The sequence below is a fragment of the Neolamprologus multifasciatus genome, chromosome 3 (genome assembly GCF_963576455.1).
Source record: "Neolamprologus multifasciatus chromosome 3, fNeoMul1.2, whole genome shotgun sequence".
Lineage (NCBI taxonomy): Eukaryota > Metazoa > Chordata > Actinopteri > Cichliformes > Cichlidae > Neolamprologus > Neolamprologus multifasciatus.
Window position 1 is genome coordinate 40,299,678 of NC_140441.1, and position 22,548 is coordinate 40,322,225.

The 22,548-nt window shown below is 41.7% G+C and overlaps 1 protein-coding gene across 1 annotated transcript; it reads right to left on the bottom strand.

Annotated features, from left to right (window-relative positions):
- Positions 1 to 63: 63 nt before the first annotated feature.
- LOC146523174 (uncharacterized) lies at positions 64 to 20,945 on the bottom strand. The gene is made up of 5 exons (XM_085144970.1): positions 20,730 to 20,945; positions 13,680 to 14,364; positions 10,629 to 10,790; positions 8,560 to 8,764; positions 64 to 8,150 (listed from the first exon to the last, which is right to left on the bottom strand). Exons 2-5 carry the CDS (start codon positions 13,822 to 13,824, stop codon positions 6,107 to 6,109), a joined length of 2,556 nt encoding a protein of 851 aa, XP_085001096.1. The 5' UTR covers positions 13,825 to 14,364; positions 20,730 to 20,945; the 3' UTR covers positions 64 to 6,106.
- Between the last annotated feature and the right edge of the window lie 1,603 nt (positions 20,946 to 22,548).

Genomic DNA, 22,548 nt, shown 5'->3' on the forward strand with positions numbered 1-22,548 from the left:
TTCATTTTCTGTCCTATATGGATGAAATGTTGTTCTACTAGAAAGAGCAGAAAGACACAGGTGTTTTTTTTTTTTTTTAGATTTGACAGTTTATTCAGTATATTTTCACACACTTTTAGAACAGGCTGGTTTAGTTGGATCACACACACATACACTCATACATACACACTAGCTATTAATTTAGTATTACTACTAATTAGCTCCGTTGCCATTGTAATATTAATGGGTTTTAACAACTAATCTCTTCGGTGCTTCTTTCGACATCGCCGACAAACCTCATGCATACAGGAAGGACAGAAGAGATTATGAGAAGAGCATAGCATCCTTTGGACAGAGGGATGGATCCCTACAATAGAAGGAACAACAACACTTTCAGAAAATTAAATAATTTTGCTATACACCACAGGTGAAGCTGCTTACAGTTGCATCGTCCAAAAAGTGAAAATTGATCAAAGAGCCAAAAAGAGAGAAATTTGGTTATTCCAAATCTAAACTGACTCTAGTCATGTTAAGATCTGTGTGTTTCACAGGGTAAGATAATAATAACAGGGTACAGACTCTGCATGACCAAATACTGACTGTACCATGACCATGACCAAACATTTGGTCATCAGACTTTAGTTCCGAATTTAGTCTTTTGTTAGCATCAATGTAGGCAGTTTTACATAAAGAGAACAGGTCACCCCAAAAATTAAAACATGATTCATTGCCTCCAAATAGCTCCTGCTCCTGGATCTCAGGATGGACTTCCATTTATAGCCCCCACCCATTAGCAACTCTGATGAGAAGTTATGATGAGAATACAGAGTTTAGCTTGTAACATTCACCCACCATCTTCACGTAATCATCAAACAAGCATGCGTCTTTCTCCAGAAGTTAAATAAACCTGGTCTCTTCTGACTTCAGCCAGAATGTCAATGACGCAATAGCTCATCTGGCTTACAATCCATCACAATTCACTGCTTATTAACTTGAAAATAACAAATTGATCTTGACCTTAAGTACAGTTTAGGTGAAGATACATTAGTTGATCATTTTGTGCAAGTTCCACTAAAACTTCACTAAAACTTCAGGAAGAGCAGCGATTCTTGTGAACTATTAAGAGAAGGCAGGTGCCTCAACATGGTCTAAGTTCAACGATCCTTTGGCCAGATGAGCTAAAATAAAAAGATGGCATGGCCTTTAAGATAAGGAACCACATAGTAAGATTACAGCAACTATGGTATTCTTTTATAAAATGGTCTAAGAAGAAAACCATTTCAGTGGTTAGCCAATGGGCTGGGTAGGTGATCAGTTCCCTTTAATGGTTACACTACCTCAAATGTATGGAGTCAGAGAAAAACAGGAACATAAATGCTTTTACATGGATACTTTTTGACTCTGTTTGAGCTAAAAGTTTAAAATAACATATTGTGACACTACAAACATGTGACCTGTCGATGCAAAACCTGTCAACGTGCTAGTAAATGTAAAACTCTTCAGTGCAAGAGAACACTTGTTAACATCTGATGAAAATGATAAGTCCCGGTTTAACTCTAACAAAAAGACAGAGACTGGGGTTTCCAAAAGTTATTCAGCTCTAAAATTAGCCTCACATTCAAGGAGACTGGGTACAATGGGTCAAAGATTTTATCCCCAAAACGCCAAAGGAGACAGTTACCATGTTGGCTCCCAAGAGCTTCAGTAAAAACTCTTGATGGTCGACATGTCACGGCTCTAAAGTCACAATCACACAGCTCTAGAGACTCTTTGACATTGACTGGCAACTCCTGGTTGCAAGGAAATATTTAGCATTTCCCAACTGGTTGCAAGTGGCTTAACAACGGCAAGTGACTTCTGGTAACCACTAGTTACCAGGGAAAAATGTGTATTCCCCAAACGGTTGCCAGGTGGTTGCTTGATGCTGCTTGGTAAAATAAGTCACAAGATGGAGATGATGTTGAGTCTAAAACCTTCTTGCCTTTGCTTTGGTTGCTAGAAAATTGCAGTGGTTGCGTGATGCAGAATAATCTGCAAACACTTATCACTGAATGCCTTTGAAAATGAAAAGTGCAACATAAAGTTAAATAAGATTGTTTCCCTCCAAAGTAAAAGTTATGCCCTTTCAAACAAGATGGTTTCAATGGTTTCTATTTCAGCCCCATGTTGCCCTGTGTTGCACTCTTCAGACCTTCAGAACCACCAGTGAGTAGTTTGCAACTGTTTGCAGACAAGTCTGCATCTTCAGTATAAACTACAGGAAACTGCTGCAATCTGCTCACAATCAAAGACATCACAAGGAGATTTCTGTTGCTGTTTGTTGCTCATTGATTTCAATGAGTTACCTCCAGCAAATACTCGACATCTGGTTGGGAATACATATTTTTACATACTGACTGGACCTTGCCAAGGTTGGTGTGGTCTCTTGGCTTGTGTGACTAAGGAATTGTAAGGCAGATCAAAGAGCTCCACAGCTTTGGGAACCCGGGCTTGCAGACAGATTTCAGGCAACATTTCTCCAGTCATTCTGGTCAAAAGTCCACACACACACACACACACACACACACACACACACAGAGCAAGAACAGCTCTAGCTAATGCTAAGTAGTAACAGTTGTCAAGTAGAAATAGCACTCATTAACCATGGAGATATATAACCTTATTAGTTCAGGTATACAAAAAACTTCAAAACAAAACAAAATTAATAAACAAAACAAAAAAAACAAACACCACCAGTAACAACATTTACCACAACATCAACGGCTTGTTGTCATCCTTGAACTTTCTGGAGGTCCGTCAGCCACGGCAAACTCTTTGATCTCAATCCATAAGATGAATCCGTTCAGACTCACATAAGTCCAGGTTCAAAACCAGATATATGCACACTGATCCAAGTATTAATCCAGTCTTTTGTACGTTGGCTACCAAAACAGTCTGCTTCGTCATGTCCTTTGTATGGTGGGACACTGCTTCTGTCCATGACAGCGTCGTATATTGTGAGAGGTATCCGTATGGACACCTCTACCAAGAAAGTTGTACATGAAGTACGTGAAATACATGTTGTAATGCAGCATGGACACAGGATTTAAGGATCAGTCCAGGAGACTCAGTGTCTGTCCATTTGAAAAGGTTGAGTTAACATATCACCAGGTGAACCCTGCACCATGGGGACCTGACCATTTTCATGTCTTTGCTTTTTTTAGGCAACAGTTAAACTTTCCAACCTTTAAGAGTTCTGGTTTAAGCATTCACCTGCCAGTACGATCCAATAACACCACTCTCCACTATTTCTCTTATTGGAGTCAACACACTTTCCAACACACTGCAAATTTAACGCACGTCTGTGAAAACTTTCAAACGCAGCTAACATTAACAGGCTGCAAAAACAAGTGCACTTTGTGGGAGCAGATATGAAGGCATCTCACCCTTTGTGCTCCAACCAGTTCAGTTTTAAGAATCCATGCGCTACAATGCTACAACACAAGATAACAAAGTGACAGTATACATTTTTGAATTGTATGCATTCGACTTGATGTTATACACCGACACACAGAGTCTCACAAATGTGTGATGGCGCACTTCCATCAAGCGCGTTGGAAATTACTTGTGTCCTTAAAACTGCACAATTATTCTACTGCTGTCAGGTGAAAAAGAAAAGAAAACACAGACAAAGGTAGGCAGAATTTGCTTGAACCACAGTAGAAATCCAAACCTTACAGATTTTACAATCAATGATGATGCATTCTTACTATGAAGCCTTTCAGAGATGGTTATTCTGCAGCTCTCTCTCTGGCTATTTACACACAGACTCCTGCTGAAAAATATTGCTTTTCACTAATTTCACACTCTAAGGTGACTTTAAACACATTAGCCATTACTATACAAACATTATTCTGTGTCACTGACAAAATATACTCTACCTTCAAGTCTTTTTGTCACAAAATATCAATATTGACATGTTTATTATGTGAAGAGTGTACGAAACATTAATCGGTACCAACCGCTGCCGAAAAAATAATTCACAGTCTAGCCAGATTGTGGGGCATAATTTCTAAGGCCTTAAAATATCTTGACTTACTGGCAAAACGTTGATTGGAATACATTTACTTGATCCCATTTTACCAGGACAAAGGAGAGTTGTCTATGAATAAGAGGTGCATGAAGCGTAAAGCAAGATGCTGCTGTTTAGATGTATTGTATCATCTGACCTCAAACTCAGTGAAAGAGGCAAAGAAGGCAAGACGGGAACCATGACGTGTTTCGTCTCTGCTGTGTTTGGCGCTTTGTTTCTCTCTAAACGTACCCATTGTTTGCGTTTATTTATGTAAGAGCTTTTCTCTGTTGAATGGCTGACGCACAGGAAGCCTGCCGATCCTGTCCACCCCGAAAATCTTCTACACACAATCAGGATCGCAGGAAAGAAAAAAAAATCAACAGAAAGAAGTAAATGAAAAATAAAAAAAGCGACCCACCTAATTCTACCCTTCTGACAGACTTCTTCATCAAAAACGTCCCCTTAATGAATGAATCAGCTTTCCTGCTGTCAGTCAGCGTGAATCATCCGCCTACATCAGCCTCTCTTCAATTCCAAACCAGCCAATTTGTCCCCAGCACATTGCCAAACCTACGTCATCACCCAAGACGAGCGAGGCATCTCTGGCTACATGTCCAACTATTTAAAGTTCCTTATTTTTTTTTATTAACCGTGGACAACATAATTTCTGTGAGGGGTGTGATGCAATCTACAGCGACAATCTGTGCAGTCTTAATTCAGTATTAATGACGAATTGTGACAGTCATCAGATCGGCTGAGTTCCTCTCTGAGCATTTAAATCCTCTGCATTACTAAAACAGCATTAATCTGCTAGTCTGCTGAATTTGGGGGAAACAACCACTTTTTAAGGTTTCTGGTGTAGCCAACAAAAGTCTGTATCAAGACTACTTCTGCCCATGAGTCATTGGTCTACAAATGCATCAAAACTTAGGCTAACAAAAGCCTAAAAGCTAATGATTTTGTGGTTTTGCAAGTAAAATTACACAAATCCAATCCCTGACTGTTTGCCTTCATGCAACTTGCTGTGCAAACATGGTTAGAAAAAGAACCTGAACTTGAAGTGGAAACCAAAAGTATAAGCAATTATCATCAAGTGTTTGATGACTGCATGCAGCATATGTTTTGTAGATATTTAATGGCATGTCCATCTGCTGTCACAACCAAACCATGACTGAGATGGTTATTTGTTTAATCGAAACTAATAATGTCATCAATTACTTTGTGTTTACAATTTTTGTTGCTGGCTAACAAATTACTCCATCTGTTGTGAAAGCCTCCAATGTACATGAGTTAAAATCACGTTGGAACTGAAAACGTCAACCTCAAGACGATCCTACAGTCAGAGTTAAGGTTAACTCTAAGTGTAACCCTAATGTTTTGAATAAAGAAAACTATATTTTTGCTAGTTTAAAGTTTTGTGTCAGTTTTTCTTTTGCCCTGGATGCCAAAGCTCAGGAGAACAACTTTCAAAAGCTAAAAAAAACCTATTGTTCAATACCACAGATTAGATTTTAGGGTTTAGTTCCCACTTTACAAAGACTTTCCTGTAACTGTGAACGCCACTTAATGGATGTGCAGATCCTTTACGATTGGGTGCTTCAGATAATGCTCCATAATCTTTGTTAGAGATATAGATTTTCTTCATAAATAGGTAACTGTCCAAAATGAAGTAATAATGGATGGGTAGAAATTTTAGAGGCCACTTTTGCAGCACCATCTAAATGAGATAAAATTAGGGAGATGGGGCCCACCTAGCTGACAACAGCTCTGCGGTGTGGTAGTCCTAAAACTTTTCCAACATTGCATGGTATTTGAGTGAAAACCGCTCTTGTACCTGGATATGTCAAAAGTTGGCACAAGGACTCTTTATGATTCCAACTCATTTTAAGAAACTCTCAAGTCAGCCATCTAAAAATTGTGCATGCCTATTAACGGGACCTATTTTATCCTCAGTCAAAATCACATTCAACTAAAGCCTTTCCAGTTACAGAAAGATTTAAGGGTAAACACTATCGATCAGTTCTTGTTGTCTGGAACCCCTGTCTGGATGGCGAATGACCCTACTTATGTCAGTCACACTGTCTCCATGACAATGACGACTTCGCCGCTGTCCTCAGATGTTGGTGTTGTGGTGGCGGTCGGAGTACACAGTGTAAGTCCTTCCTCTGTGGTCACCTGACCCCTTGCAGGGCAGTCCACACTGTCATGGAGATCAGAGTCACTATTTCTTTTATCTCTCTCCCCTCCATTTCCTCTCCTGCCACCTTCCTCCTCCTCCTCTTCATCCTCCTCCTCTACACGACACCTGCACACCTCGATCCCAGAGTCACCTGTGAGTCGCCGGTGTCTATACTGGCTCTCATCAGCTCCCATGTCCTCATCTTCGTCATTGTCCTTCTCCTCCTGGTCCTCGTCCTCATTCTCCCAACTGGGTGGTCCTGGCTCAAAGACATCCACGCAGGGGGAAAACAGAGTCTGTTTTGGTGGAGACTGAGTAGCACGAGGTGATGGTGAGAGGGAGGATGCGTGGCCAGAGGAAGATCCACCTTTGTCAGACTGGTGCAAAGCAGTAAGGGGGTCCAGAAGTAAGGCTGGAGCAGGAAGGGAGGTGGAAGAAAGGGCTTGAAGAGTTAGGGGAGGAGGAGAAGTAGAAAGGGATGGGGGTGAGGATGGGGAGAGAGTCGCAAGGGGTGACTGACAAGTAGCATAAGAAGATTCAGACTCTATGGTTATGGCTGGGCAGGGGGACGCAGTGGACACTTGTTCTGAGAAAGTGAGAAGTGGTGTAGGGGTGGACAGAGGCTCAGACTCAGAACCAGCACCAGGGCGCAATTCAGATCCAGAACAAGAACCAGAACTAAAACACGCCTGGGCATTTGAAGGCAATGGAGGAATATGGTCAAACTCAGACAATCGAGGCGGGACCAGAGAATGACCTGAATGATCTGTTTCTGCAGTTGAATCCAGGCAAGATGTTGAAACAGCAATAGACCCTAAATGCTGGGATAAATGTGACCCAGGGCTGGGATGACCCTCGACTAAACCTGATCCAGGTGATAGTTCTAGGTTCTGGCACTGAGTTAGGATGGGTAAAGTTGGTGCTGCATCTGTGACTAGGGCAAGATTTGCATGCCTTGGAGACAGAAGGCTATTAACTGGTGAATCTGCAACTACCCCAGCTTTAGGCTGTGGATTTGGAAGCAGGATATGATCTGAAGTTACCAAATCTGGAGGTTGTGTAAGCTTTAGAAATAGTGATTGTGGTTCCTGACCTTGTGTAAACTTTGTATGTTCTTGGACTGGAGACTGGGTAAGCTTTGTAGGTTCTTGGACTGGAGACTGGGTAAGCTTTGTAGGTGATGGAATTGGTACAAGATTTGGGTCAGGAGTTAGGCAACCAGAAACAGAACCTGCTATTGGAGACAAAGTTCTTCCAGCATCTGGGGATGGAACTGAGGCTGGGCTATTAGGAGAACTGACTGTATCAAAAGTCCTTGTTAAATTTAGTGTTTCCAGTGATTTTATGGTTATAGAAGAGTCAGAAGCAGTTGGGGTAGGAGGCCTTGACATTAAGGGAATCTTTGGGGTATCGTTTTGGACAGTATTGGTGTCCATTGCTGGGCTGTGTATTATTTGGATGGAGGGGAGTGCTGTGTCAACAACATTTGGACTAGGGAGTGTACTTGAGCTACAGGTGCTGACTATTGGGGTACATGGTGCTATGTCAAGCTGCTGCTTTATGGGAGATGTAGTCCCGACTGGAAGGGTGAGCTGAAAACCAGGTGAGGGTGGAGGCTGAGGGGAGGCTGCCCTGGTAACAACCGCCACAGTAACAGTCTGGTTGGAAACCGATGAGTTTGTGGCAACTGCTGTATGAGCTCCAGCACCGCTTATGTCAGCAACGTCAAGGACCATCCTCTCAGAAGCAACCTGCGTCTCGTTTGAATTCAAGTAGGTTGCAGCTGCAGAGATGGTCTCCATGGTGACATCAAGGGTGAGAGGCGTGGCTTCGCTGGGTGTGGAGGCATGGCTAGTGTCAGTCTCATATGTAATGGGTGCCGACAGGGAGGAGCTACACGGAGAGGAGGGGCAGCAGGAATCACAGGAACAGCTCGAGCTACAGGAAAGATTTACAGATATTGAATAACACCTGAATATTATATACTAAAGCTGAAAAAATCCAACTCATAAGGTAAACACAGTAATCAGTGACAGAAAAATTGTTTGAATGGTATTATCAGTACTGAAAATGCTACGTTGATGAACAAAATGAACCTTCTGGGATTTTCTTAACTGCATCAAGACGGTATTATCAGTAGTTTAAACAATAGTGGTAGCAAAAATACTGGGAGTAGCTATTATTTGTGATAGTACCACTAATACCAGTGACACTTGTTGTTACACTTGAGCTGAGGTAGGAAAAGCGCCTGGTTCCAAATCAGTAATTACTGCTACTTTTGCTGTTGTGGTAGTAGTTATAGTAGTATCACCACTTGTACTTCCTGTACCATTAGAAAAACTGTTACCTGTTGTCTGAGCTGAGGGAGGACGGCCCATCGCTGTGTGGCCGGTGCAGCAAGGGACTGTGTTGTGTGAGCAGATGGGGGTCGGCGGTGCGTGGAGGTTGAGGGTATCGAGGGGTGGTGAAGACGGAGCTGTAAGGAGGAGGAGGAGTCGAGGGCTGAGCTGCCACCTCCTCATAGGAAGGCAACTTCAGGGATGCCAAGAAACCTACAAGCAGAAGAGGGAAGGAAGGTTAGCACAAAGACACTGTTCAGTGGCCCTTTTCTTTTGTTTTTTTCTACATTTGTTTTGACTACCTAGAGGGCAGTGGGATTGCTTTTTTAAGCAGTCCCTCAGCAGGTTGATAGTGGTAACTTTGTTAAACTGAACTTAATAAAAGCCCAACTCAACAAAAGTGCTCTCTCCTGCAGCCATGTCAAAAGGCGGAAGCCAACATGGCGGTAGATTCGAAAACCTTGTCCCATTTAGCAATATTTTTTCTATAGAATGTGAATGCATTTGTATTCCTAGACATGCAATATATCATGGTTTTCCAAATAAATAAACAATACCCCCCTGCCAAGGGGGGCGCTACAGCGAGTAGCTCCACAAATTAGATTTTTTACGCTGGACTCCCAAAGCGGCTTTTATCCCCTCATGGGTAATTATAAATTACGCCTGGGTGATCTACCCCAAAAATGTCCAAACCCGAGTTTAAAAGACGATCGTGGTGTTGTGGTCCAGCAAGCATCTATGATTTATATGACGTAGCCTTGATCTGAATTACAATAATGACAAGTGGGCAGCTTGATGCCGAGGCTCTACAAACAAAACCTGATGCATTTACAGATGCACTTCTCTTTGGAGTGCATTTTAGCACAAAGTTTCTGAAAACCTTTGGTCTATGTAACTCCTTATGCAGGCAAGATATATGCTAATGGAGCTTTTTCTGCCAGCTGTACACAGAACAAGTGATGAAGACAGTGTGATTTATCTGGAAGTAGCAAGACACTTAGAATTCTTTGATCATGCAAACCCACGGCATGGGGTGGGTGTAGCAGAGGAGGATGCTAGGGGATAGGATGAAATGGAGGAAGATGATCTGCTGTGACGAACCCCAAAAGGGTGCAGCTGCATAAGGCAAATTCATAAAAATCAAACAAACAAGAAGTGGTTCAATTGTGATGCCACTTTAACTCGATTAGCACAGCGTTAGCATGATCCAACATCTCCTAGCTCGAGTGATCCCTGCTTCTACTTCAGCATATTGGGAAATGACTGATTGCATAATAAGACTTCAGAAAATTAACCATTCATTTGTGCTATTTTGCAGACACAGACCAAGAATGGGATGTGTGGAAGTGATGCATCACATGAAGATCTACTGCAACTTTAATTTTTCTCTGCAACACTTCAAGAAATGTGCTGAAAACCTTTTTAAACACATAGAGAAGCAAAAGTACATAGACTGTACACAGCTGAAGCCTAATATGCATTAAAATGAGCTGATATGTAAGAAGAAAAGAGGGTAAACGTCTTCACAGGAATCGTTCTTTAAGGCCTCCACACTGTAAATTTCCACTGAGTCGTCACAGCCACAGATTACAAAAGCGGCACGTCACTTGACTTGACAGCCGAGCATCAGTCACAAACAAGAACAGGCTTCATTGTCTTGATGCTGTGAGTGGAGTTTAGAGGCAGCTCTCATACAGACAGAGATCCCACAGGTCCTAGAAAACCAGAAACCTATGGTTTTCCAGCCTCTGTTGTTTTGTAACAGTGCTCGGAGCTTCAGAACGAAGCCTGAACTAAAAAAATGTCTCTCAGTTAAAGTTTTAATGCAATTTAACAACACTTTGAAGAACAGTGAGATGTTCATTTGTTTTTTTCTCCAATCAGCCAGAAAAAGATGACGTTTGGAGCATCTTATCTTTAACCTTCTGTCCAGTTTTGACGAGTCTTGTTGTGGCTGGTTCTCGCTTTAGCCCTGCTGTGATGAGGTACGGATAGAAAAAAACAAACCTAATCTAAACACCTCATTTTTCAAATAGCCACTGAAAGCATCCAGAAAACACAGATTCAGGTTTCTTACTGAGGTCCAGCATAGAGGAGGGGTAGGAGTTGGCTCCATGGTAGGCCAGCAGGCTGATCTCTCTCTGTCTCTGCTGCTGCTGGACTCTGAGTTTGGCTCGACGGTGTCGGTACGCACAGCAGCAGCTGAACAGGATGAGGACGGTCCACAGCAGCCAGAACCCTGAACACATCACACACACAGATTTCATTGTGATCATATGAAAATCTTCATTGTCATTCTTGTATGTGACTAAACATTTAAAAAGTCCTTGTATACAGAACCAAATAAACCCATGATGACATGACATAAAGCAAAGCGTTGTTGTTCATCTGAAAATGTATGAAAGTAATTTACAAAGTGCAGTAAACGCTCAGAGTCTACAGGAGCTTGGCAGAGAGATTCAAATATTCTGGGAAAAGTGAAACATGAGGAAACTGTTTTATGGGTTCTTGTACAGTGAGAGCTCGGACCACCACCCTGTCACATAAGTCTCATTATCGGTGGGTGTTGAACTCCATCAAGGGCGCCGTTTGTCACCAAATCTTCTGTTTTTTTTAGGCGCAGCCAACAGCAGAGATGTGGAGGACCTTTCTGCTGCTGTGCTGGGTTTATCATGCGTTGACCTCCAGTAAACTGTGGGGCGGTTTGCAGTGGGGAGTAACTAGAGATGGCACGATACCACTTTTTTATGTCCGATACCGATATCATAAATTTGGATATCTGCCGATACCGATATGAATCCGATATAGTGTGTTTTTTAATCAACAAAACGTTTTTTTAATATCTTGCTGCTTTTTGTATAAGTTTATACTCAAGTTTAAATAAATAACAACACTAAAGCTATTCTGTTATACCTGTATGTAAAAAATACACTGCGTCCAAAATATGTCATAGTTCAGCAACACTGATCAATCTAATAAAGTTAAACCTACTCCATCCTTCCTATTCTGGTATTTTAAAGAGTACTTAGAAGAAATTTTAAGCAACCTAACTAATAGGGTTGCAAACTCCCAGCAAAAAAAAAAAAAAATAGGGAACCACCCTCCACCTCATGATGCTTAATCGATGTAATCAAATTTAATTTGATGCAGGGGGAAAATGCACAAAAATAAATTATTTTTCAAGAATAATTAAATAGATTCAACATCTTTCTTCAACAGAATTGCAGACTGCACAGATGGCATCTTCCCAAAGGAAAAAGTACTATAGCTTACTAGGGTATATTAGACTTAACAGTTACTATATACAGTAATGGACTTCTATATATTTTACACAAGATTAAAACTTTGGGTGTAAGAGTCAGATAATTATTTATTAAAAACTTGACATTTTAAATGAGAATAAGAAAGAAAAGTATGTCTTTGTGCCCCCTTTTCCCTGTTCATGCCCTATCGGCCCCCCTGGCTAAACTTTGCTAGATCCGCCCCTGCACAATTACCAGCCGTCAGCTACGTAGAAAAAGATCCTGGTGTAGAAAGTAATATTAAATAAATTCTAACAACAGCTTATCAAGCTTAAACGTGCTGCTGTTGTTCAGCCGCTGGTTTCCTCTTTCTGGTGAGAAGTGGGCCAAAAACTAAGAAGAGAGACGGACTCGCGACAGAAAAGCCGATCAGCTGATCATTAAGCAGTTTCACGATTGAAGCAGCAGGAGAGAGAGAGAGAGAGAGAGAGAGAGAGGCAGTCGCTCCAGGTATGGTTGTTAAGCTTAACGTGGGAACTCTTTACAGACATTCAGAGATGAACTTACACACTTGCTTTACTTCTCTCTGGGAAAACGTCCTCATAGATGAAATGCTGGTTTGCTAGCAAGGCTACAAAAACACACAGCCGCTCTATCACGTGATGCACACTGCTGCTACGTGCTACGGTTATGAGCCGAGTTATGCCGCGTAGCAAGTTTTGTGAGGTGCTTTTTGGATATTTAATGGATCGGATTACATTTTTTATTTCTCGCCGATATCCGATCCAGTAATTTGGGTCAGTATCGGACCGATACCGATACGTAATATCGGATCGGTCCATCTCTAGGAGTAACGTGGCTTTAATGGGAAGTGGCACCTCTAAGTCGAGGAGTAGGTGCTGCCCCAAGTGGAGGAGCTTAAGTTCCATGAGATCTTGTTCATTAGTGAGGAAGTAATCGAGCAGTGTCTGTAGTCACGTGGACGCTGCTCTGGTCTGTTGTGGTGATTCGATTTGAGCTACCAATGATTTCTGGGTAGCAAGAAAGAATGAATGAGCAGCAGAGGCGAACCTCCTCTGGTAGAGCTATACTCCACTGCAGACAGACAGCTGGAAACCCCACAACTGAGTAGATAATCTTGCTATGCTCGTTCTTCTGTTTGGAGCGCATGCAGACGCGTCTGTGTGCTCACAAAAAAACAAAGATTGACCCTCACTCTCGCCATCTAGTGATTAAATTCACATCACTCAGATTCGCATGTACATAAACTGACTCGAGGACAGGAAGCAAAATTGAAGCTTTAGGAAATCAGCCATCTGGGAGGGACTAGGGGTTTCTACTTCTTTTCATTTAAAGGAGCTGAGAAGTTCAGGCATCTGATCATGTGATGCCTCATTGGTGAGTTCGGCTATGTTGGTTATGTCCAACTGGGACAAGAGCTGGGGGATTTGGCCAGGTCCTGTTACCCGGACGAGCAGCAGAAAAATGTTATCAAAGGTTGGAAATCACACAAAAGCTATGAAGTTATGATAAAAAAATGAACAAAAACATAATTAACTTGTTTTCCTAAATGCTAATATTATAACAGCCTTGTTTTGAAAGAGATAATTCACTCATACTTTTCTATAAAAAATTCAAGTCAGCCCATAAAGCGGTTGTTAGTGGTTTGATATTCTTTTTCTGTTAAATAAATAAATAAAAATCAGCTAACTGTAAAGCAGCAGCAAGTAAAGCAGGCTTCCTTTATTATTATTCAGTACAAGCACTCCTACAGCTGCATACATGCATGTATAAGAGCGACAGACCCAATTAGGAGTGCAAAATGATGCTGAGACAGCACTTTAAGTCACCACTACATTACACTGAGCCTTAATAAATGAACTTACACCAGAGTTCGTAGTAGTAGGTGCAGCAGCCGGTCTCTCCGCAGCAGTGTCCTGTCTCACACAGGTATCCTCCGTTAACGCTGGCACCCGGGCAGTACCGTGGTCTGCCCAGCAGGGGCTGGCTGCCACCGGAGTGGTACTCCATAGCACCCCTGCTTCATGCACACTTAGCCCCGAGCCACCGCTGCCTACTCGCCGCAAGCTGCTAACTAGGCGTTAGCTGCTAAAACGTGTGATCCCGGTTGTAAATCCAGCTACATTTTTTCATGTAATCTGTTTTGTAGCCAAACTTTACTTCAGGAGCAGATAGCCTGTTATTCTTAAATTCTGGTCAGTCAGTAAATCCAAATAGCTTCAAAATTAAGCTAATCTACATTTTCAGCGCAGGTGAAACACCTGAAATGATAGATTCAGGCAGTTTCAGCGACGCCTCTGTGATAGCAAATTACTGAGCTTATCACCGAGAAGGACCAGAAACCAGGCGGGAACTTCTGCATCCAAAGAGAGACTGACGGGGCAGCGAGGGGCTTCCTCATCCGTTAGCACCACTCATGCACGATTTAAAGGCTACAGAACAGCAGCACCTACACCACCCTCATGTGACAGCTACTAAATCCTGTTAGTACTGCAGCTGCAAGAGAGCGCCGGGGAGGAGACAGGATGACAGCCAGTAGGAGGCTCTGAACTGGAGAGAGGGGAAAAAAACAAGAAGAAAACAATAGTTAATTGATAAGAAACAAGACAGGGTGTCTCTCTCTCTCACACACACACACACACACACACACTACTACAGGCCTGTTTGATATTCATTGCCGCAGCGAGTCAAAGCACAAGTGACACAAAGCTGCCACTCTGTCCATGTCACACACACACCCGTGTTTGCACTTGTATCCTTGTGAGAACCATTGCTGACATAATTCACCGCCAGAGTCCCGACTCTGATGGACGGGCTCACACACAGGGACAGAGGATCAACATTTAAAAAAACTTCAGGGGAAAGTAAAAGTGGCACTGAGACATGAGAGTAACGTTAATGAGTAGCAATTAAAATAAACTGCTGATGTTTGCAGTCATGGTAAAAAGAAAGTACATCTTCATTCTTATTCTAATTTTTTATGAATCTGAGCATATAAAAATCTCCCAGTTCTTAGGTCTTAAAACTATTTAAATACAGCCTAAGATGAACAACGGCTCACAGCTTATTACACAGTTTCATTATTTGTTTAACGTAAATCTAGCAGTAATGCAGAAGCAGTGCGTGAAAAAAGTACACCCTTACTGCTCCCACAGGAATTCAGAGGCTAAGCAGCAGCCAGCTGCTGATAATCAAATGCACTTGATTAAAGTCATCATCAGGAAGCGTGAGCACCTCTCTGAAAGCAGGCGTTCTGGTGGTTTGCTGGTCTGCAGCATTCAGATGTGTGTTAACACAATGTCGAGGAGTAAAGATATCAGCAACAATCTTAGAGCAGCAACTGTTGATACCAAATGGGAAGGGTTATGAGGATATTTCCAAACAATCTGAAGTCCATCATTCCACATCATTTTCTGAAATGGAAAACATTGAAGGCAGCTGACAATCTTTCCATGAGTGGACATCACAGCAAATTCACCACAAAATCAGAGCAACATCTCAGACTCGTCAGACCTCAGTTAGCATGTTAAACATTAAAGTTCATGACAGCACAATCAGAAAAAGACTGAACAGGTGTGCCTTGTTTGGAAGCATTGCCAGGAAAAAGCCTACTCTCTCTAAAAAGCACACAACAGCACGGCTTAGGTTTGCTTCTGAAAAAATCAATTTTTCAAGACTTCTAGAACAAAGTCCTTTGGACAGATCAGACCAAAGCAGATACGTTTGGCCGTAACGTAGAAAACCAAACACAGCACATCAGCACGAATACTGCTTCATACCAACTGTCAGCATAGTGGAGGATAGGTGATGATTAGGGCTTGTTTTGCAGCCCAGGACCAGCACGGTGCAGTCATTGAGCAAACCATGAACTCCTCTATATCAGTGTTTTCCAACCACTGTACTGTGGCATATAGGTGTGCCGTGGAAGATTATCTGGTTTCACCTGATTGGTACTCTAAGGCCAGTGTTGGGAAGGTTACTTTTAAAATGTATTCCATTACAGATTACAGAATACATGCCCCAAAATGTATTCTGTAACATATTCCGTTACGTTACTCAATGATAGTAACGTATTCTGAATACTTTGGATTACTTAATGTATTATCATGCTGTTTACAACTACATGAATGTACTATTGCTGTGATTTATTACTGTTACTGAAGGTCCGCGGCTCCGAACCGTAGTAAAGGGACCTCTGGCTAATACGGTGGGTTCTGTGTCGGGCTCGTAGCCGAAAACTAGCTTTACTTTGTTGTCTGGGTCACTTCGCTTGCGAGAGACAGAGAGAGGCATTGAAAGGCTGCTCCAACAGAACTTATTGTTTTTGGAGGAAAACACGAACACGGTGTACAGTCGAGTCTTAATAGCTTACTTACAACTAGGCTCGTCAGGCTCTCTTCTTGGCTGCAGTGGTTATTATTATATTTACATGCTTCCAGCTCCCGTTTCTGGTCGATGACAGCTCGTACTTTTCCTTTTTCTCCCTCCCTCGCTCACAGACACATAACATGTATGGCAGTCCATTCTCCCTGCAGCACGGACTACACTGCCTATGATGCTACATTCTTTAGAGCTATGCCTGTAGCATTCTGCCTGTTAGCTTAGCACAACAACAACAAAAAGGCGCTCTCTCACCCAGGAAACACGCAGTGAGAGAGAGAGCGTCACCCTGTAACCATGGCAACCGTAACGCTGCCGCCTGGAACAACAGAACGTAGCTGTCAAACAAAACCCAAACAGTCCTGACCCGCCACAATATGAAACAGGGAAGTACCGCCGTGTAATCCATTTATTTCAACAAAGTAACTGTATTCTAAATACCACCTTTTTAAACGGTAACTGTAACCGAATACAGTTACTCATATTTTGTATTTTAAATACGTAACGGCGGTACATGTATTCCGTTACTCCCCAACACTGTCTAAGGCTACGTTCACACTGCAGGTCTTAATGCTCAATTACGATTTTTCGATCAAATCCGATTTTTTTGGTCTGGTTGTTCACACTACAAATAAAATGTGACAACAAACGCACTCTAGTGTGAACCCTCAAAGCGGCCCGCATGCGCAAACGAAGACGTCACACACAACACGCTCTGTTTACAGAAGTAAAAATGGCGGCTACAGAGCTAGTAGGTGTTGTTGTTCTAGCAGTCTATCAATTTGTGCGCAGTCGTAACCGACAGAATTTTGACAAATTAATTAGAGAAAGAAGGACACTGAGAAAAAAGAGAGCCCGTGCTTTAACAATGGCCTTGTTTGATGCAGTGGCTGCTACTTCCGTGCTGAGGTTTGTCTTCTCCAGCACTGATAATTGGCGTCTGTCTTGTGTCAGTGACGTAAAAGATGGATTTAATGCGATCAAACAGCAGTCGCTTTCTAAAACATCAGATATGTATCGGATTCAGTACCGCATACGAAAGTGACCCAGATTGGATTTGAAAAAATCAGATTTGTGCTGTTCAAACTGTCATACCATGATCGGATATGGGTCGCATAGTGAACAATTGTATTCTCTTCCACTAGAGGGCAGTGCAACTACCTGCTCTAATTAAACAAGTTGCCATCTGCCAGTAAAACAGAAGATGAAGAAGGAATGACATAATAGTCATGCTGCAAGTGAGATGATGCAGCTCGTAATAGCAATAGATAAGTATTTGAAAAGAAAAAGTAGTCAATCTGACCTGGGTCCTGGAGAAAATTCTGACCCAGATGAAGGCCCTAGCATGAGTACTGGTCAGAAAAAAAGCAAAAAATGTATACTGGGGACAAGCCGAGCCAACTTAGCTATTCCTGGTGTGCTGTAGGGCTGCCCAATTAGTCGTCTAGTCACGGTCGGCGACTAATTTAATAGTCGACGCGTCGTTTGAAGCTTTGTAAGATCCCAAAAGACGCAGGAATAAGCAGTAGGATTTAAGCGTGTAATAACGGACTGAAACAGAAGATGGCAGCACTGCATGTACAAGGATGCCAGCTGCCGTTAAACCCCGAAGAAGAAGAAGAAGAAGCAGTGTCTGGTATCGTAGCTGTGTCCAAATTCAAGAACCGCATCCTCCTGTAGCCGCATTTGTAGACCCATTACGTTACAGCGACACGACGAAGACTGTCCAAATTCGAAGACTCCGACAAATGCAGCCGACAAATGCGCCCTTCATTTCCCCAGATTTGAAGGATGGGTCGGGTGTATTCTTCGTGGCCCAACCTATCCCAGAATTCATAGCACGGCCCTGCTCAGTTTCCAACAATGGCGGCAGCTAGTTAGTTTTAATATTACTCTTATTATTCTTTCTGGGTCACAAAATAAACGTTTAACATATTTTCAGGCGAGAATGTAGCTGTGTAAACTTCAAATATCTGCTCAGTTTATCAAGACACCACATATTTTCAAAAGCGCTCTGACGTTTTCGGAGACGTCTGTTACCCACCAGCTTGATAGCTAGCTGGGGGACTCCCGGCAAATCGTTTTCAAAACCACCGCCGTCTTTAGCTACTCAGGTAAAACATGATATAAGTCACTTAGGTAACTTACAAATGTTATTGTTTGGATTTTTTCAGTGTTTTATTTGTTCCTGAGTAAATCGGTTTGGTTGAGATTAAAGTTATAGTTTTTACACAGCTGAATAAACGTCAAACAGAAAACTGATTAAACAGAAGTGTGAGATGGTCGAGAATTTACTCCAATGTCCTGTTATGTTTTAGCAAGCGAGAAGCTGACGGCTGAGTTTATTAAACTCCACTGAGACAATCTGCGAATTTCATTAAAAGTTTAATAAACTATCATCTTGTCTTTATTTTTAGTTAGCACATACCTTAAACACTTAAAGCTGTAAGCTAATGATAGTTATATAAGAGCAGATGCTGCTGGTGCAATAAGCTGTACGCTGTACGTCCAATGGATGATGATCTGATTAGTCGACTAATCACAAAAATAATCAGTGACTAGTCGACTATCAAAATAATCGTTTGTGGCAGCCCTACTGTGCGGGGGAAATTATCAATATGGTTTTTGTGACATTTTTGTTTAGGTGGTGTGCCGTGTGATTTTTCTGATGTGAAATATGTCCTGTGGCTCCAAAAGGTTGGGAAACAGTGACCTATATAACAAAGTATTCTGGAGTTAAATGTGAGGCCATCTTAATTCACGCAACCGGACAACGATCCCAATAACACCAGCAAATCTACAACACAACAACTGAAAAACATAATAACCAGTGTGCTGCAGTGGCCCAGTCAAAGTCTAGACAGCAAAGTGGAAAGCTGCCATTAGTCCTAAAGAGTGCTGTAACAATGCTGTCAAGAAGAGGCGACGTGAGGAGCTGATAAAGTCATACAGGACATCAGAACCACCTTTGGCAGCAAACTATGAAATCATGGGGTGGGCTTAGATTCTCACACACTGCGTCTTCATTTTAGCTTTATTTTTGTTAAATAAAATGTAATAAGGAATGACAGCACAATCACATCACATGGTTTGTTTATCTGGGCTTGTAAATCCTTAAAACTGAAAGAGATTTTTTTCACGTCTGCAGGAAGTCTGTTTTCACTGGTGTAGTTAAGGAAAATGAAATTAACGACATCCCGATGTCTCTCTTACTCATGGCTCAGTTTTTGAGGAAGCTTTTCCTTTTTTGCATGTAAAATAAATGTTTAGCTAAAAATTTCTGGCAAGATTCACATCCCCCTCTGTACCGTCCGATGAGTGAGAGACACTGCGCTGCTTCTAACTCTGAGCCATTTCAGTATAGACCTGTTTATTGATTAATCAATAAGAAGAAATTAATCTGTGTACGTAAAACAGTCTTTAGTTTCAGGTTCTCAGTCGTGTCTAATGCTCCAGCTGGTGGAGAAGTAAACTGAAAAAAATAACCTTTTTAAAAGAGGTTTGATTGTGAAATTTTTTTGTTTTTGGTGTTTTATTGTAACACCATATTACAGAGCAAACATATCACCATATCACAACAACAGTCACCTGAAGGCACTTTATATGTAAGGTAAAGACTGCAATAATAACAGATTATTCAGCAGTATCTGGTTGTAGCCTGATCACATTGTACTCTGTATCAAACAGTTATGTCTTTAAAATGAAGTTAAAACACAAATACACCAGCCGAATATCATTACCACATTCTTGACTACCATCTATAAACAAGATGGCAGAAAAGATAAACAAAGCCAATGCACAGAAGTGTTGAAAACTGCTTAATTCAAAAGTAAATCAGACATCCAACTCTGCATTGGTTTATGCATCTAATTTCCCCATTTATAACTGCATTGCTATAATTCATTGATTTCTCTTATTTTAAGAAGGACGTGACATCTGACTGAGAGTTCCTAAAATGCAATCATACTTGTTTTTCTTCAGCAAGCAAAGGAGGAATTCATAATGCAAACATTAACAGTGATTCTTTTTTTGTGTGTGGAATAAACTTAAACCCTCAAAAAAGCCCTGTGGAAAGGTAAAAACCAAAATGTCCTCAGTACGTATAGATGTCCTCACTCCCTAAAACTCAGTGGTCCCCACACTGACAGATGGACAAGTGGACAAACACAGTGCTGCAGAGTTCACAGGAAAAGCTGGTGGTCTGTACAGGACTTTCTTTACTGGGCCAAGTTCTAGCTGCATTCTGCAGTACTACAAACACGCGCGCGCACACGCACTCACACATTCTTTGCAGCCTGGTAAACATGATGGCTGATGGTCAGTGAAGGCAACACGCGCACACACATAAAGGCCATATGTGTCCATACAGAGAGATGTCAGTAGCAAACACATACACGTTATTTATGGCCGCAGAAGCCTGGAGCCGCTGACTGAACGCAGGTTTTACTCAGACCCAGGCAGCCTGTAGACGGACCCCCCTCAGCTGCCGTTAACGGTAAAACCCCCCGGTAGCTCATAAACAAAAACAGCCCTACCGCTCGGTCCGTCCGCCCGTCCTCCACTGGGTCAGTCTGCGGGGCTTCTGCAGTCGGTGTGATTCCTGTTTGTCTGCCGCGGTGTCGGTGCTGGGTACGCCGGGGCCTCCTCTCTCAGTCTCTCTGGTCCCCCGCCTCCTCGCGCTCCCTTCTCAGTGCGACCCTCCGCCAGCCCCGCCGCCATCAGCGCCAGCAGCACGTCAAGCACGCACAGCGCGAGACCACACACCTCCGCCCTGTCACCACTGTTCCTTTCAAAGTAAATACCTCTTTTGAAAAGTGCAACAGAACTAATGTGTATTTTCATAACTGTGCCACAAAATGCAAATCAGTCAACTAATCACGAAAACTTTGTTTTTTACCACTTTACATACACATCTATGACAAGTCTCTGAAAGTCTGACCTGATGGATTTTACACTCAAATATGGGTTTTCTTGCATGCACCATTAAACAGAGAGCATTGTGAAAAACTAAAACAGGAATGAGGAGTGAATTTGTACAAGCCATGGAGTTCCACAGGGCTCTGATATAGAGCCTATACTTCTTGTTCATGTTTAAATTATATTCTTGTTAAAAAAAAAAACAACGACAACAACTCGTAACAAGTGATCGATGGGTTATTTTTCCTTCTATTCTTTTTAAATAACTACCTTATCAAATTATATTAAGGCTTAAAATGTACATGATGGGGGCGTGGTACTTAATTCTGATCTTATTCAATCAACATTATTGGCGGTACGCAGCCCCATAGACAGGAGGCAGTAGGGGCCTTCGACACCTACTAGTTTATTAGAAGTTTTTTTTTTAAATCATCCATTCACATAGATGACCACTAACAGAGGTATAGGAAGACTCCATAATCTGTTGCTGCTGGCTTCCAGTTGATAAGGCAGTATTTACAGGTAAAATGATTTAAATGGAGAGCATAACGTCCATTGAATGGACTGATAATGATGAGCTAAAGCAGGTGCTTTGACATGGATGGCAGCACAGGCTGACTTCAGTTAGCCTGTGCCACCTGAACTGTGTTTGTGCTGTTGATGCCTTTTAATTTTAATGAAAGTGCATTTTAATGAAATTATCTGACAAATAACAAGGCTGCTGTGCAGTTAATTGCACTAAGAGGTCATCTAAGATGTCTGTGCTCTAGTAATAGCGAATGAAATTCTAGGATTTTATTCAGATCTTGCCTAAAACCACCATACTGGCAGTGAAAAGGCTGTGGCTTCAAGATTCAAAACCAGTGAGTGAAATCACGGTGGCTACATCGTGTAGACTCCAAACATTTTGGTCAGCATTTGCCAAGCAAACTGTATAAATAAAGTTGGTTTGGGGCCTGGAACCTGGAACAAGAGGAGACTAATGTGCAGAGTAGCAACAGCAAAATGTTTAGAAAGATATGCACAATATTAACTGCAAATACAGTATTAATACAGTATTAACAGATATACGGTTAAAGTAAAGTACCCCATCAAACTATATACTATATACTATATATAATATAAATATTAAAAATATAAAATGTGTTTTAAAGAAGTGTTTGTATATTTTAAGTTATTAGTATAATATAAAAGAATAAATCTGTGTAGAGTCATGTTGTTTCATGTGTTTTTTTTTAATATAAAATACGAGTGTATATCTAAAGTAAATATAATGTTTCACATGGCATCATCGAAAGTGGTTACAGTTTCACCTTTATTCAGTTTCACTGCAGCAAAGTCGATACATTTGTAGCGTCGCCCATTGCGAGTTTTATTTTGTAAAAACCATTAAACTAAAACGGAAGTTGTGCGTGTGCGCTTTTTTCTGATTGCACC

Excerpts from the sequence above, each read along its gene's own strand:
- LOC146523174 (XM_085144970.1), bottom strand. The coding sequence starts at position 13,824 with ATGGAGTACCACTCCGGTGGCAGCCAGCCCCTGCTGGGCAGACCACGG. Across the intron at positions 8,765-10,628 it reads CTCCTCTATGCTGGACCTCA|GTTTCTTGGCATCCCTGAAG; the intron begins GTAAGAAACCTG and ends TTCTGCTTGTAG. Across the intron at positions 8,151-8,559 it reads TCCCTCAGCTCAGACAACAG|CTCGAGCTGTTCCTGTGATT; the intron begins GTAACAGTTTTT and ends TCTTTCCTGTAG.